Consider the following 14,973-nt stretch of genomic DNA (forward strand, 5'->3'; position numbering starts at 1 on the left):
GATTTTATACGCGTGGTACGCAGGTGACGCGTTTGGTGTGGCCGTACCTTTATGCTCATACGCGCCGCAATAGCCAATCAGCGTTGAGCTTGACCCGACGTCACTGGCAGAGAGTAGTGAGCTTGGACAGAAGCATACGGCCGACATCTTTCTTTATTCTGTGTGGAAATAGTAACATAGTTACGCCATTAAATGCTTTTATGGAAACATTTCTAGCGAGAAATGTGCATTTTACTCTCATAATGTTCGCTCGGTGAATGTGAAGGATGTTTGGTTTGATAGTTATGACGAAGAGTGAACGCTCCGTTCACTTGCATGGACAGAGTCTCTGATTGCTAAGCAACCTCAACGTCTTGGCGGACTATTTCTCTGCTGATCAACACTACGAATGCTGGAAACACACCAGACACACCATGTGAAGTTATTTAACCCGCTTATTGTTATTTATATCCGAGATTATTTAATCTAACCCGATCTAAACTCTATCACCCAAACACGGCGACGTTTGGGTTTCCTACCTCGGACTCCAGAGCAGCCATGTCCATGGCAGCCACGGCCGGCAACTTTCTTTATTCTGAGTGGAAATAGTAACATAGTTACGCCATTAAATGCGTTTATGGAAACATTTCTAGCGAGAAATGTGCATTTTACTCTCATAATGTTCGCTCGGTGAATGTGAAGGATGTTTGGTTTGATAGTTATGACGAAGAGTGAACGCTCCGTTCACTTGCATGGACAGAGTCTCTGATTGCTAAGCAACCTCAACGTCTTGGCGGACTATTTCTCTGCTGATCAACACTACGAATGCTGGAAACACACCAGACACACCATGTGAAGTTATTTAACCCGATTATTGTTATTTATATCCGAGATTATTTAATCTAACCCGATCCAAGCTCTATCATCCATCCAAACACGGCGGCGTTTGGGTTTCCTTCCTCGGACTCCTTAATCCTCGGACTCCTTAAATGGTCAGATACGCGCGTATCTGACCATTTTTGACACAAAATGGTCAAGCAACATTTTCGCTGCGTTACGCACGTACATGGTACGCGAGGTACGCGCTTGGTGTGTTCGCACCTTAATACATGGCCGCCCATTCATTCCTATAAATACACGCACTGTAAGTTGAGTGTGCATCTAAACAAGCATGGGGCATCACACGAGAATGGGCACAATTCAACAAAGGGGCTACAGGCACTGATCTCTACTGCTTGGATACCAAGGGAATGCAATGTTTTACAATGTCTGCTCATACGACAACAAACGAATACAACTGTATTCTACCGGCCACTGGACCGCAGTAGTTCTAGCGTTTTACTGATGAGGAGATTGACCTGTTCAACTCATCCTAAATACATATGGTGCGTTCCTGGGAACCCGTGTTTTCGCACCCTTCTACCCTCTTGTACTCCCAGTTATAGCTGGTTATATACAGGCAAAGAAGTGTACCTGGAACACACTATTATAGGCATGTTTTCCCCTTCACACCTGATTCAAATCAAAGGGTTATTAGCAGATTTCTGCAGAGCTTGATGTCATGGTATTGAGTTGATGAGATGAACTTTAAAATATGTAAACAAATCAAGGATGTAATATCATTTCATAGAACACATTTTAAGTATTAGGCTAATGCAGGGCCAAAAAAAAAAAAAAGTTGGTTCCTGTTGGTTGTCAGTTGAGGTCATGGGTAGGTAGGGAATTTATTTTATTTTTTTATTATATTTTTTCCAGCGGCAGCGAATGATAGGTAGGTTGTTTTCATTTAAAAACGAGAAAATTCGCTCATCCTTGTACAGAATGAAGAGGTGCTGTACCAAAACGTAATTATATATATTTTTATTTTTTTTATTTTATTTTTTATAAAGCTCATAAAATAATTTCTGTCGCACATAAATTGACAGGGTCGGTCGGAAACCGGAACCAAACAATTTTTTTTTTTAGGCCCAATTCACTAAACATGCTTCTCTTATATCTTCTTACAACTTGCACCTGGAATACATACAAGGTAGAAAATTGAGTACTGATTTTTCTTTGTTGTCTCTACGCAGGCCAGCTCATCAAGTGCTTACATTCAGCAGCTTCTCTCAAGGGATGTTGCCTGCCAGACAGAAAACCTGGAAACGCATATTTGTAGGCACAAAGCTATCCTTAAAGTCTATGCAGCCCCATTTTAAAAGTGAAGGTGTGTACATTACTCATTGAGTATTTTTTTTCTTTGATTTGGTAGATTCTAGGCAGCATAGATTCTAGGCTGATGCTAGATTCTATCTGCGCTAAAAAGACTGGTCCTCGTTGGAAAAGCATCATGACCAGCGCCCTGCTAAAACACGAGTCAAACTTGGGAGTTGCATTTCATAGTTGGAATCAGTCAAGAGCTCAGAATGGTTTCAAGCCCGATGCCACATGAGCTGGTTTATCATTCTCAAACATCAATGGATTCATAATGTATGAATGTTAGCTGATCAGCTTAGAGGGAATGACAAGTTTTTGCCTTTTAGTGTCCAAATATAATTATTGTGCTTGCCTCGCATGTCATGTTGTGATCAGATCACTTTGCGCTGGTGTTCGTTGAGTGTCCTCAACCTGGCCAACAACTTGAGCTTTGAGTCTAGGGAGGAGGGTGCTGGAGGAGACGTCCCTCTCCAAAACTGTGAATCTTTGTCAGCAAGCAGTACACATTGTAAACCCTCTGTGTCAATCTTGCATACAAAGAGTTTCTTTCACGTGTACAAATACACAATGCATCCCTTTATGCAATATCTAAATGTAAATATACTTTTTCCTTTTCTTTCTCCCTCTGCAGAAGACTGCGATGCCTTTGGAGACCGTAGCACTCAGGGTGGCGCCACCTCAGAGATTCTGGGTGAGGACGCCCCTTGCTCCTCCCACATGTCCAGTCACAGCGAGGAACTGAAGATTCTTAGTGTCTACGGAAAAGGGGAGGGCCCACTGGCGACGGACGGCCATGACACCCTCTTCACCGCGTCAGAAGTGGAGGCCCTGAACTCGCTGTCTGCGGACCACAGCGCGGCTAAGAGCCTGGAGCGCGGCTGGTCTGCCACGAGGAGCTGAGTGTGCAGGTTGGAAATCATCTTCTTATTCAGCATCCAAATGAGAGGCGTCCTCTGTTACAACTCCAGCACACACCCCTAGAAAGCACACCCCTTTATGAATTAATGTTCCGTACGTGTAGCCTGGCTATTGCCAGACTCGTTGGTCTGGGGAAGCTGCTGTCATGGTCTTCAGCACAAGAGGCTTGATCAACTTGTTCAACTGACTCTGTACCCAAATGTCTGCTTGCCATCGCTTACCTGTCGACATTGTGTTAAACTAGCCAATAGGGTGCCAGAGGGAGAAGCCAACTTGGTGATTGGCGCTGTCGAACCAAAATTGTACCGGGGGCTTAAATCACGATTGTCCGTTGCTAGGCAGGTTTCAAAAAAGATTTCAATGATGTTGCCAAAGAAGAAATAACAGTATAATAATACAGTAAATAATACAGACAACTTTTTTTTACTTTATATTTGTATTGTATTGAATATAGCTAGTAAATTGAGTGTTTTAAAGTGTATCATAGTCTAGCTAGCTTGTGTTAATACACTCAGTTTAGTAGCTAAATGCCATTAAACAATTACATCCAATGCAAATATAAAGTTACGAACGCTAATAAATGTCATTTGTAAAATAAGTGTTATCTGCTTAATGTTATTTCGTCTTGTGACGCTCAATGAATGAGCGCGAATGTTTGTGAATATTCATGAACCTTCCTACGTCATTGTTACAATACAATTTTGGTCTCAAAAAACAGTCTCAGCTTCTCCAAAAACGTATCGGAAGCAGAAAGATAAGAATTGCTCTTCTCCTGACCCTTATGAAGGGCGAATTCAAATCGCCGTCAGAACAGGTTGGGGGCACCCAGTCTATCATAAATGGGGATTAACAACTATTCTGTGCAAATGAAAGGAAATTAAAATGTGTCCTTCTTTATGTGGAAAGCAGCAGACCCCAGACACCATTTCAATCAAGGTTGAAGAGGATATTGGTGGAGGCATGCCCGCTGTAGGTTAGTAATACACATTGCATCCATGCAAGCAAACTGACCTACCAACTGAGTATGTACTCGATTCTAACTGCGCTAAAAAGCTTGGTCCTCTTTTGAAAAGCATCATGACCAAAGCCCTCCTAAAACACAAGGATTACTATACAGTTTATAGTAGAATGATTTGCATCTTCTTCATGGCAGGTGTCAGGAATGCTGAATCCGCTCTGATTCCCAGTATAACTACAGTATTGGTAAAGCAGGTGATCGGAAACAACAGATGACCTGGGTTGTGTCTTTATGACCTCCCCACATCCTTAAAAGGTGGAGACGTAGCGGTGCCTTCTCAGCTGGAACCTTTGACCCTTGACCCCCCCAAGGGAACAAGGAAAATGCATAATCAACAAATAGAAGTTAGAAAGAATGTCAAAATATAATTCTTCCAATACATCAGTGTGTAAAAGTACATGCTGTATCCCTTTGTGCAAATAATGTATTCAAACCATTACTTTCTCTGTCTTTGTTTTCCTCTCTGAAGAAGACGGCAATGACATCAGAGACCGCAGCACGCAGCGCGGCGATACCTCAGAGAGTCTGCGTGTCGACGCCCCTGGCTCCTCCCACATGGCCAGTCACAACAGGGAGCTGCAGATCCTAAGCGTCTACGGAAAAGGGGAGGGCCCACTGGCGGTGGACGGCCATGACACCCTCTTCGCCGCGTCAGAAGTGGAGGCCTTGAGCTCGCTGTCCGTGGACCGCAGCGTGGCCAAGAGCCTGAACTGCAGCGTGCGGCTGGTCCGCCTTGAGGAGCTGCACATGAGGACCCGACCAGACGAGAAGCCGTACGGGTGCGACCAATGCAAGAAGCGCTACATACGGGAAGACTTCCAGAAGATCCACATGAGGACTTGCTCTGGGGCGAAGCCCTACAGCTGTGACCAATGCACGAAGAGCTTCAGTCGAAGTGAACGCCTGAGGAGCCACATGAGGACTCACACCGGCGAGAAGCCCTACAGGTGTGACCAATGCACGAAGAGCTTCAGTCGAAGTGAACGCCTGAAGAACCACATGAAGACTCACACTGGGGAAAAGCCCTACAGTTGCGTCCATTGCACAAAACGCTTCGCTCAGCATAGCGGCCTGTACGTCCACATGAGGACTCACACCGACGAGAAGCCCTACGGGTGTGACCAATGCACAAAGAGCTTCAGTCGAAATGATAGCCTGAAGAACCACATGAAGACTCACACCGACGAGGAGCCCTACAGCTGTGACCAATGCACGAAGCGCTTCAGTCGAAATGAAAGCCTGAAGAACCACATGAAGACTCACACCGGCGAGAAGCCCTACAAGTGTGACCAATGCACAAAGCGCTTCAGTGATAGCTACGCCCTGAAGATCCACATGAGAACTCACTCTGGGGAGAAGCCCTACAGGTGTGACCAATGCATGAAGTGCTTCAGTCTGAAAGACACCCTGAATAAACACATGAGACTTCACTCTGGGGAGAAGCCCTACAGGTGTGACCAATGCATGAAGTGCTTCAGTCGGAGAGATGCCCTAAATATCCACATGAGGACTCACTCCGGCGAGAAGCCCTACAAGTGTGACCAATGCCCGATGCGCTTCAGTCAGAATAACATCCTGAAGATCCACATGAGGACTCACACCGGGGAGAAGCCCTACAAGTGTGACCAATGCAGTAAGCGCTGCAGTCGGACAAGCAACCTGAAGATCCACATGAGGACTCACACCGGGGAGAAGCCCCACAAGTGTGACCAATGCACGATGCGCTTCAGTCAGAAAGGCACCCTGAAGATCCACATGAGGACTCACTCCGGTTAGAAGCCCTGCCTGTTAGTGCATTGCAACGCCAGCTACAGCGACCCAAGCAATTTGAGTGTGCACATGCTCAAGCACACGGGCAATGGGGTGCTTTCACACAGGGTAACGGGGCGCTTTGATTGAGAGCTCTGTCCGGTATTTGTTGAAATTACTGCTTTTAGTTTTTCTTTTTATCAGGATTAAACACTTTCCAGTTTTTTGATTCGCTTTGTTTTGCTTTGTTTTCATTTTAATAATTTATGTCTGTGTGATAAAGAACTTATTTCTCTGACTCTTCTAACAGTAAAATATTAGGAAACGTTCACATCGTTGGTAAATACAACAAAAAAACATGTGAGGGGAGTATACCACGAACCTCGCTGAACATACCCAGGCTTTCTTGGGAAAACCTGGTTCGACAGAGACGCAACTCGCAGTGAGAGTTAAATGGTTCCACGACACTCACTTTAGATTCAATTAGTCGAACCAGGTTTTCCGCTTTAGGTTCAATGCGCGTTCACATAAAAGGTGTGTTTATCACGTCATTTGACTCCCCCTTATGCAAATTGAATCGTGCGTGCGTCCTACGAGGAATTCAAAGTCCAAATCACAGCCAAGGGGAACACGGTTGCCCATATTATGGCTAGGGTAGCGTGCTGGCAAAAAATATCCGTCCGTGTTAATTCGTAAGTGAAAAGATTCTGCATATTGTCTAAAAAATATCATGTATCATCAAGCCTATTACCCACATAGATGTGGTGCCAGCACGCACCTACTAACATGGGGCCAAGTCAAAAATAAATATTAAAATAATATTCAAAGTGGTAAGTTGTAAGCATCCATTTGAATAATTTCAGGTGAATCTAGCCTATGATTTGCAATGGCCTAGGCTCCAACCTTAAGTCACATGTTGATTACCTGTAGCAAATATAAAGAAAACCAATAATACGACTGGGAGGAGGACCGCTCCACCGCCCTGCACCACTTCGGAGGAGCTGGCTCTCGCCAATAACGACGGTCGGCCGATGATGGTAGGAGTGGAAGGGGGGGGTGTCCCCCACTGCCTCGACTTCCAAGGCCTTTGTAATGAGTATGTATTCATGTATTGGCAATGGACATCAATAATTGTCTTGCTAATCAAATTGTTGTGAAATGATTGAGTGTAAATTAATTGTCATTTTTAGTTGAAGGTACAAACATTAGTTTGGAGGAGCTGCCGACAATCAATCCCCAATCAGAGGTATATAACTATCAAAGCAAAGTGTCACGTACTCTTCTAAATGTTTAATTTCTGAACAGAATGTCCTATAAAGGTTTCCCTGATTCTTGCAGGTGACTGTCGGCCTGTGACTCCAGGACGACTGTGGAGGTGATTTTTCTGAACAATTCTCACAGCTATAGTATGAAAAAAAAAAAATGCCTAGGCCTAATTGTGTCACTGACTTAGCGGTTATGTGTATGCGGCTGATGGTGGATGCTGCTGAAGGTGGATGCTGATGGCTGCTGCTGCAGGTCGCTGCTGCTTGAGGCGATGGCTGCTTGAGCTGGCTGGTGGTGGCAAAGGATGTTGGTGTCGCCTTCTGCTGCTAGTGGTGGCGGCTTGTGCTGGCGACGGCTGGTGGTGGTGGAGGTGGCGGCGGCGACTGCTGCGATTGTTGTCCTTCCTTTCAACCTGATGCACTTTACTATCCTTAACCTCAGCCTGATGTTTGTGGAGTATTTTCTTTGTTTATAAATAACTTATAATGTTCCTCCCTGTTCATTCACTTTGTTCTTGTTTTAAAAGTTAGACCTACGCGCACACCTGTTTACACATTTGTTGTTCTTGTTGCACACATGACTAACATTGTTTTATTTATTGTTGTTGTGTACAGATACACAATGCCTCCCTTTATGCAAATAATATATCAAAACAATTACTTTTTCCTTTTTTTCTCCCTCTGCAGAAGACTGCGATGCCTTTGGAGACCGTAGCACTCAGCGTGGCGCCACCTCAAAGATTCTGGCGGTGGTCGCCCCTGGCTCCTCCCACATGTCCAGTCACAGCGAGGAACTACTGGTTAGCAGAATAAAGAATATTTTGGCATTTTTGCACTTGTAAATAGTTAATCGCGTTTTAACCTACACTCAGATGTGAACTCATTCTTGCATGCGAGGGTCTTGAATCCATAAAAAAAAATACACAGGCAAGACATTGAAATTGCAGGGCGTGCCAAGCCACGACCGAACCAGCTTAGCAGTGTAAAAACGCCGAATCTGTCAGTAGTGGGGTTCGACATCTATTCTGTGAAAATGAAAGAATATGTCCTGTGTGTGTTTCCTTCTTTATGTGGAAAGCAGCAGACCCCAGACACCATTTCAATCAAGGTTGAAGAGGATATTGGTGGAGGCTTGCCCGCCGTAGGTTAGTAATACACATTGCATCTATGCAAGAAAACAACCATGATCAACTGAGAATGTACTTGATTCTACCTGCGCTAAAAGGCCTGGTCCTCTTTGGAAAAGCATCATGACCAGCGCCCTGCTAAAACACGAGTCAAACTTGGGAGTTGCATTTCAAAGATGGAATCAGTCAAGAGTCCAGAAGGGTTTCAAGACAGATGCCACATGAGCTGGTTTATCATTCTCAAACATCAATAAATTCATAATGCATGAATGTTAGCTGATCAGCTTAGAGGGAAGGACACGTTGCTTTTTAGTGTCAAAATATAATTATTGCGCTTGTCTCGCATGCCATGTTGTGATCAGATCACTTTGCGCTGGTGTTCGTTGAGTGTCCTTAACCTGGCCAACCACTTGAGCTTTGAGTCTAGGGGGGAGGGTGCTGGAGGAGACGTCTTTCCCCGAAACTGTGAATCTTTGTCAGCAGTACACATTTTAAACCCTCTGCGTCAATGTTGCATACATTTAAAGAGTTTCTTTCACGTGTACAAATACACAATGCCTCCCTTTATGCAAATAATGTACCAAAACAATTACTTTTTCCTTTTTTTCTCTGATTCGCAATAACGAGGCTGTGTGTGTGTGTGTGTGTGTGTGTGTGTGTGTGTGTGTGTGTGTGTGTGTGTGTGTGTGTGTGTGTGTGTGTCTCGTCAGCGAGCGAGGAGAGCGAGCGGTACCGTGTTTGTGTGTGTGTCTAGTGAATAAACAAACGTGTCCGGTAGAATAAAGTACCCATCCTGTCAATAATCGGTGGCCGCTTCATTCCGACCTATAAGCAGACCAACTGCCGTTCAAAGCACACAAAACACTAGAGGCAGGGATCACACAGGCAATTTTTTTGCATTCGTCCCACTCTGGATAAATGTCGTTGATATTGCATATGAGGACTTCGCAGGCTGGGGAGAAATGCAATCCTCCGTAGCCACGGAGAGCTGTCATCATAGAGACGGCATCTCGTCGCAGACTTACGGCATCGATAAGAGGGGGCGGTGTCGGCAGACTATTATTTAGACAGGTTATTTGCAAATTTCCATCTGACAATTTGACCGGAGAGTTAGAAAGGGCGTATCGCGCTTCTGCCTTCTCGCGCCGCGTTAAAGGTTTGTGGCTTTGAGTGTCGTGATTCCGGTTTCGATATGCATATCGTTACAGCCAGTGGCGTATCCAGGACATTTTTACTGGGGTGGCCAAGATGGGACACAAAGCTAGTGTGGGGTGGCCATAGAAGTTTAATACATACACGTACGCAGCCAACTGCGGTTCGAATCCAGGTCCTTTGCTGCATGTTGCATCCCCTCTCTCTCCCATGATTTCCTGTCTCATAACTGTCAAATAAAGGTGTCTATGCTGGTGAAATGACTTTTCTTTTTTTATTCCATTTCCACCTATCACAGTCCTCAAGTATATCTGGTTATTTTAACATGTCTATTTTTAATCAGTAATTATGTTCAGAATAGGGTACACATTTTCTAAGAGCCATTTCCTTATAGTGGATTAAAGTCCTCATCTCTTCACAAGTTAAATTAGAGTAGCAAAATTCAACTGCTCTTAACTCATCCTATATAATAACATTAATCAGCTCATCATCTGTGTCACCTGTATTGTTACCTGGGTTTGCTTTACTAATTGAGGCGCCATCTTGTGGTTACATAAAACACAGCAATCCAGGCAACAGAACAAACCAAAATGCTTTAAGATAGACCTTATTAAAAAGTGTATCTGTAAGCAAAGGATAAATTAAGCTTGTAAGGAAAAAAACAGAAATATTTGTTGTTCTTTACATGCTTAGTTTACGTTATTATTTATCTAATTTGTTGGAGATACTGGAATTCGATTTGTTTGGTTTGTTCTTTGCTTTGGTGTGTTTTTATTTAACCACAAGATGGCACCTAAATTAGTAAAGCCAACATAGGTAACAATACAGGTGACACAGAGGATGGCCTGATGACTGAATAATGTTATTCTATAGGATGCCTTGTGATGTATGAAAATGTGCAAAAAGTGGGTTTTCAACCCAGACAGTATTCATGTCCAGGGCCCTGATGAAGGTATAAACGTTGGCTTTGATTCAACATAAATTATGAAGTTTATTTAAATCAAACAGTTAAGCCTTAGAATCACAAATTAACTTGATAAATATACATAAACAATTGTAACATAAACCAAACAAATCTTAACTCCAAAGTATATACTATAAAGTAATGTTATGTAAACCTTCAAACTCTCATGAACAATAGAGGATTCTAATAATAGTAACAAAGTGCAATAGAGGTAGCTAGTTCTTGCTTTTGCTCATTCTGCTACAAAATGCTTTCACATAGGCCATAAGACCACAAGACAAGACTTAAAGTCCAATGCAATGCCACCAGACCGAATATAACTTGGAACCCCTTAAATAACAGCTTTGACTCCATTAAAATGTCAAAAAGAAAGGCGGTGTCAACAATGTGCCTAATTATGTCTATTTATAGGATCTAAAGGTTTATTTTTTACATAACTACCACTCTTACAACTCACTTTTAATAACACAATTAACACATATTGCATCTCAAGCATTTGAGGCATTTGAATGCAACAAATAAGACACAGCTTGTTCTTGTGTTATAGCTACTTAAATCTAGACTGTCACACTATGTTTCACACACTGGTTGGCCAAAAATATAACATTAGCTCTATTGAACACACACATCTGCAAAAAACACCATCAGTCTTCAGTCCAGAAAACATCTTTTCATATTTCATGGCGGTATCCAAAACACTAACGTTACATGCTTAACTTGGTTTGCAGGCTGCTAAGCTAGCTAGTGCAGTGTAGTTCGTCTTTTAGCTGCTACTTAGTGCTGGATAAAGTTTTCCTACACATTCAGAGGGAACTACGATATAACTAAACATTAAATTACCATACCTCTCAACGACAGATTTCAGCGTCTTTATCGTTTTTATATTGTTCACGTTGTCACTGTGACCGTTGTCGTCCTCCTGTTTCACGGACCAGCAGCATGTGCAGCGCGCTCATCTCATGGGTCACCTGACCTGCATAGCTAAATGTCCGCCGAGCAGAAATCAGCTCTCACAGCCTCAGTACGACCATTACTGTGTCAGTTAAAAATGTAAAACTGACCCTAAATCAGTTGATCAGCTGTCATCATTGATTGACAGTATTTCTCTTATTTCTTGTGTTGACGAACTTGACCAACTACCTATCAGATCTGGGGTGGCCACAGGGGTGGCCAATGAGCTTTCAGGGGTGGCCCTGGCCATTTTTTTCCTCCCTCTGCAGAAGACTGCGAAGCCTTTGGAGACCGTAGCACGCGACATGGCTCCACCTCGGAGAGTCTGGGTGTGGACGCCCCTGGCTCCTCCCACATGTCCAGTCACAGCGGGCAGCTGAAGATCCTGAGCGTCTACGGTAAAGGGGAGGGCCCACTGGCGGTGGACGGCCATGACACCCTCTTCACCGCGTCAGAAGTGGAGGCCCTGAACTCGCTGTCTGCGGACCACAGCGTGGCCAAGAGCCTGGAGCGCGGCGAGCGGCTGGTCTGCCACGAGGAGCTGAGTGTGCAGGTTGGAAATCAATTCTTATTCAGCATCCAAATGAGAGGCTTCCTCTGTTACAACTCCAGCACACACCCTTATAAAGCACACCCCTCTAGGATTTAATGAGTCATACGTGTAGCCTGGCTATTTCCAGACTTGTTGGTCTAGGGAAGCTGCTGTCATTTTCTTCAGCACAAGAGGCTTGATCAACGGGCCTAGTTCAACTGACTCTATACGCAAATGGCTGCTTGCTTCCCTGTCCCTGTGTTAAACCAGCCAATAGGGTGCCAGAGGGAGAAGCCAACTTGGTGATTGGAGCTATCGCACCAAAATTGTACCGGGGGTGAAAATTGTACCACATACGTAATTCGGTTCGAAACATTACGTCATCGTTCGACACGATTGTCCGTTGCTTGGCAGGTTTCAAAAAACATTTGCGCTCATGTTGCCAAAGAAGAAATAACATAATACAGACAACACTTTTTTTTACTTTATATTTGTATTGTATTGCATTTAGCTAGTAAACTGAGTGTTTTAAAGTGTATCATAGTCTTGCTAGCTTGTGTTAATACACTCAGTTTACTAGCTAAATGCCATTAAACAATGCAATTATAAAGTTAGCAACGCTAATAAATGTCATTTGTAAAATAAGTGTTATCTGCTTAATGTTATTTCGTCTTGCGACGCTCAATGAATGAGCCCGAATGTTTGTGAATATTCATGAACCTTCCTACGTCATTGTTCGTCCGTTGCCAGGCAGGTTTGGAAATTTCGAACGCAGATTACGTAGGCGGTACAAGTTTCGCCCCCGGTACAATTTTGGTTTAAAAAAACAGTCTCAGCTTCTCCAAAAACGTATCGGAAGCAGAAAGATAAGAATTGCTCTTCTCCAGACCCTTATGAAGGGCGAATTCAAATCGCCGTCAGAGCAGGTTGGGGGAACCCAGTCTATCGTAATTGGGGATTAACAACTATTCTGTGCAAATGAAAGGAAATGAAAATGTGTTTCCTTCTTTATGTGGAAAGCCGGAGACCCCAGACACCATTTCAATCAAGGTTGAAGAGGATATTGGTGGAGGCAAGCCCTCTATAGGTTAGTAATACACATTGCATCCATGCACGTAAACTGACCTACCAACTGAGAATGTACTCGATTCTAACTGCGCTGGTCCTCTTTTGAAAATCATCATGACCGGCACCCTGCTAAAACACAAGGACTACTATACAGTTTATAGTAGAATGATTTAAATCTTCTTCATGACAGATGTCAGGAATGCTGAATCCGCTCTTATTCCCAGTATAACTACAGTATTGGTAAAGCAGGTGATCGGAAACCACAGATGACCTGGGTTGTGTCTTTATGACCTCCCCACATCCTTAAAAGGCGGAGACGTAGTGGTGCCTTCTCAGCTGATGCCTTTGACCCTTGACCCCCCCAAGGGGAACAAGGAAAATGCATAATAAACAAAAAGATGTTAGAAAAAATATACTTCTTCCAATACACCAGTGTGTAAAAGTACGATGCTGTATCCCTTATGTGCAAATAATTAATTAATACCATTACTTTCTCCCTTTGTTTCCTTTCTGAAGAAGACGTCAATGACATTAGAGACTGCAGCACGCAGCGCGGCGCCACCTCGGAGATTCTGCGTGTGGACGCCCCTGGCTCCTCCCACATGGCCAGTCACAACGGGGAGCTGCGCATCCTGAGCGTTTACGGACAAGGGGAGGGCCCACTGGCGGTGGATGGTTGGTGGAAGGTTTCTCCCAACAATGCCAATATGATCGTACACATGAGGACCCGACCAGACGAGAAGCCGTACGGGTGTGACCAATGCACGAAGAGCTTCAGTCAGAAAGGCAACCTGAAAATCCACATGAGTACGCACTCCGGGGAGAAGCCCTACAGGTGTGACCAATGCGCAAAGCACTACAGTCATAGCTACACCCTCACGATGCACATGAGGACCCACACCGGCGAGAAACCCCACAGGTGTGACCAATGCAGGAAGCGCTTCAGTCTAAGTGAACACCTGAAGGGCCTCATGAAGACTCACACCGGGGAGAAACCCTACAGCTGTGACCATTGCAAAAAGCGCTTCGCTCGGCATGGCGACCTGAACGTCCACATGAGGACTCACTCCGGCGAGAAGCCCGACAAGTGTGACCAATGCACGATGCGCTTCAGTCAGAAAGGCACCCTGAAGATCCACATGAGGACTCACTCCGGGGAGAAGCCCTACAAGTGTGACCAATGCACGAAGCGCTTCAGTCGGACAAGCCACCTGAAGAGCCACATGATGACTCACTCCGGCGAGATGCCCTACAAGTGTGACCAATGCACGAAGCTCTTCAGTCGGACAAGCCACCTGAAGATCCACCTGAGGACTCACTCTGGGGAGAAGCCCTACAAGTGTGACCAACTCACGATGCGCTTCAGTCAGAAAGGCCACCTGAAGATCCACATGAGGAATCACTCTGGGGAGAAGCCCTACAAGTGTGACCAATGCACGATGCGCTTCAGTCAGATAGGCGCCCTGAAGATCCACATGAGGACTCACTCCGGTTAGAAGCCCTGCCTGTTGGTGCATTGGAACGCCAGCTACAGCGACCCATCCAATTTGAGTGTGCACATGCTCAAGCACACGGGCAATGGGGTGCTTTCACACAGGGTAACGGGGCGCTTTGATTGAGACCTCTGTCCGGTATTTGTCGAAATTACTGCTTTTAGTTTTTCTTTTCATCAGGATTAAACACTTTCCAGCTTTTGATTCGCTTTGTTTTGCTTTGTTTTCATTTTAGTAATTTATGTCTGTGATTAAGAACTTATTTCTCTGATTCTTCTTACAGCAAAATATTAGTAGACGTTCACATCGTTGGTAAATACAAAGGAAACATGTGAGGGGAGTATACCACGAACCTCGCTGAACATACCCAGGCTTTCTTGGGAAAACCTGGTTCGACAGAGACGCAACTCGCAGTCGAAGTTAAACGGTTCCACGACACTCACATTAGATTAAATTAGTCAAACCTGGTTTTCCGCTTTAGGTTCAATGCGCGTTCACATAAAAGGTGTGTTTATCACGTCATTTGACTCCCCCTTATGCAAAGTGAATCGAGCGTGCGTG

General features: G+C 44.4%; 1 protein-coding gene across 1 annotated transcript; it reads left to right on the forward strand.

The window, feature by feature from the left end:
• Window positions 1–4,575: 4,575 nt before the first annotated feature.
• On the forward strand, window positions 4,576–14,465 carry LOC132455299 (zinc finger protein 431-like). The gene is made up of 2 exons (XM_060049147.1): window positions 4,576–5,882; window positions 13,655–14,465. Exons 1-2 carry the CDS (start codon window positions 4,667–4,669, stop codon window positions 14,413–14,415), a joined length of 1,977 nt encoding a protein of 658 aa, XP_059905130.1. The 5' UTR covers window positions 4,576–4,666; the 3' UTR covers window positions 14,416–14,465.
• The last annotated feature ends 508 nt before the right edge of the window (window positions 14,466–14,973 follow it).

This window comes from Gadus macrocephalus, chromosome 4 (assembly GCF_031168955.1).
Source record: "Gadus macrocephalus chromosome 4, ASM3116895v1".
NCBI classification, from domain to species: Eukaryota; Metazoa; Chordata; class Actinopteri; order Gadiformes; family Gadidae; genus Gadus; species Gadus macrocephalus.

What these genes read in the sequence shown, in the direction of transcription:
- LOC132455299 (XM_060049147.1), top strand. Translation starts at nt 4,667, where the DNA reads ATGGCCAGTCACAACAGGGAGCTGCAGATCCTAAGCGTCTACGGAAAA. An exon ending in CCACATGAGGACTCACTCCG is followed by an intron (nt 5,883 to 13,654) that starts GTTAGAAGCCCT and finishes GGACCCGACCAG; the next exon opens with ACGAGAAGCCGTACGGGTGT.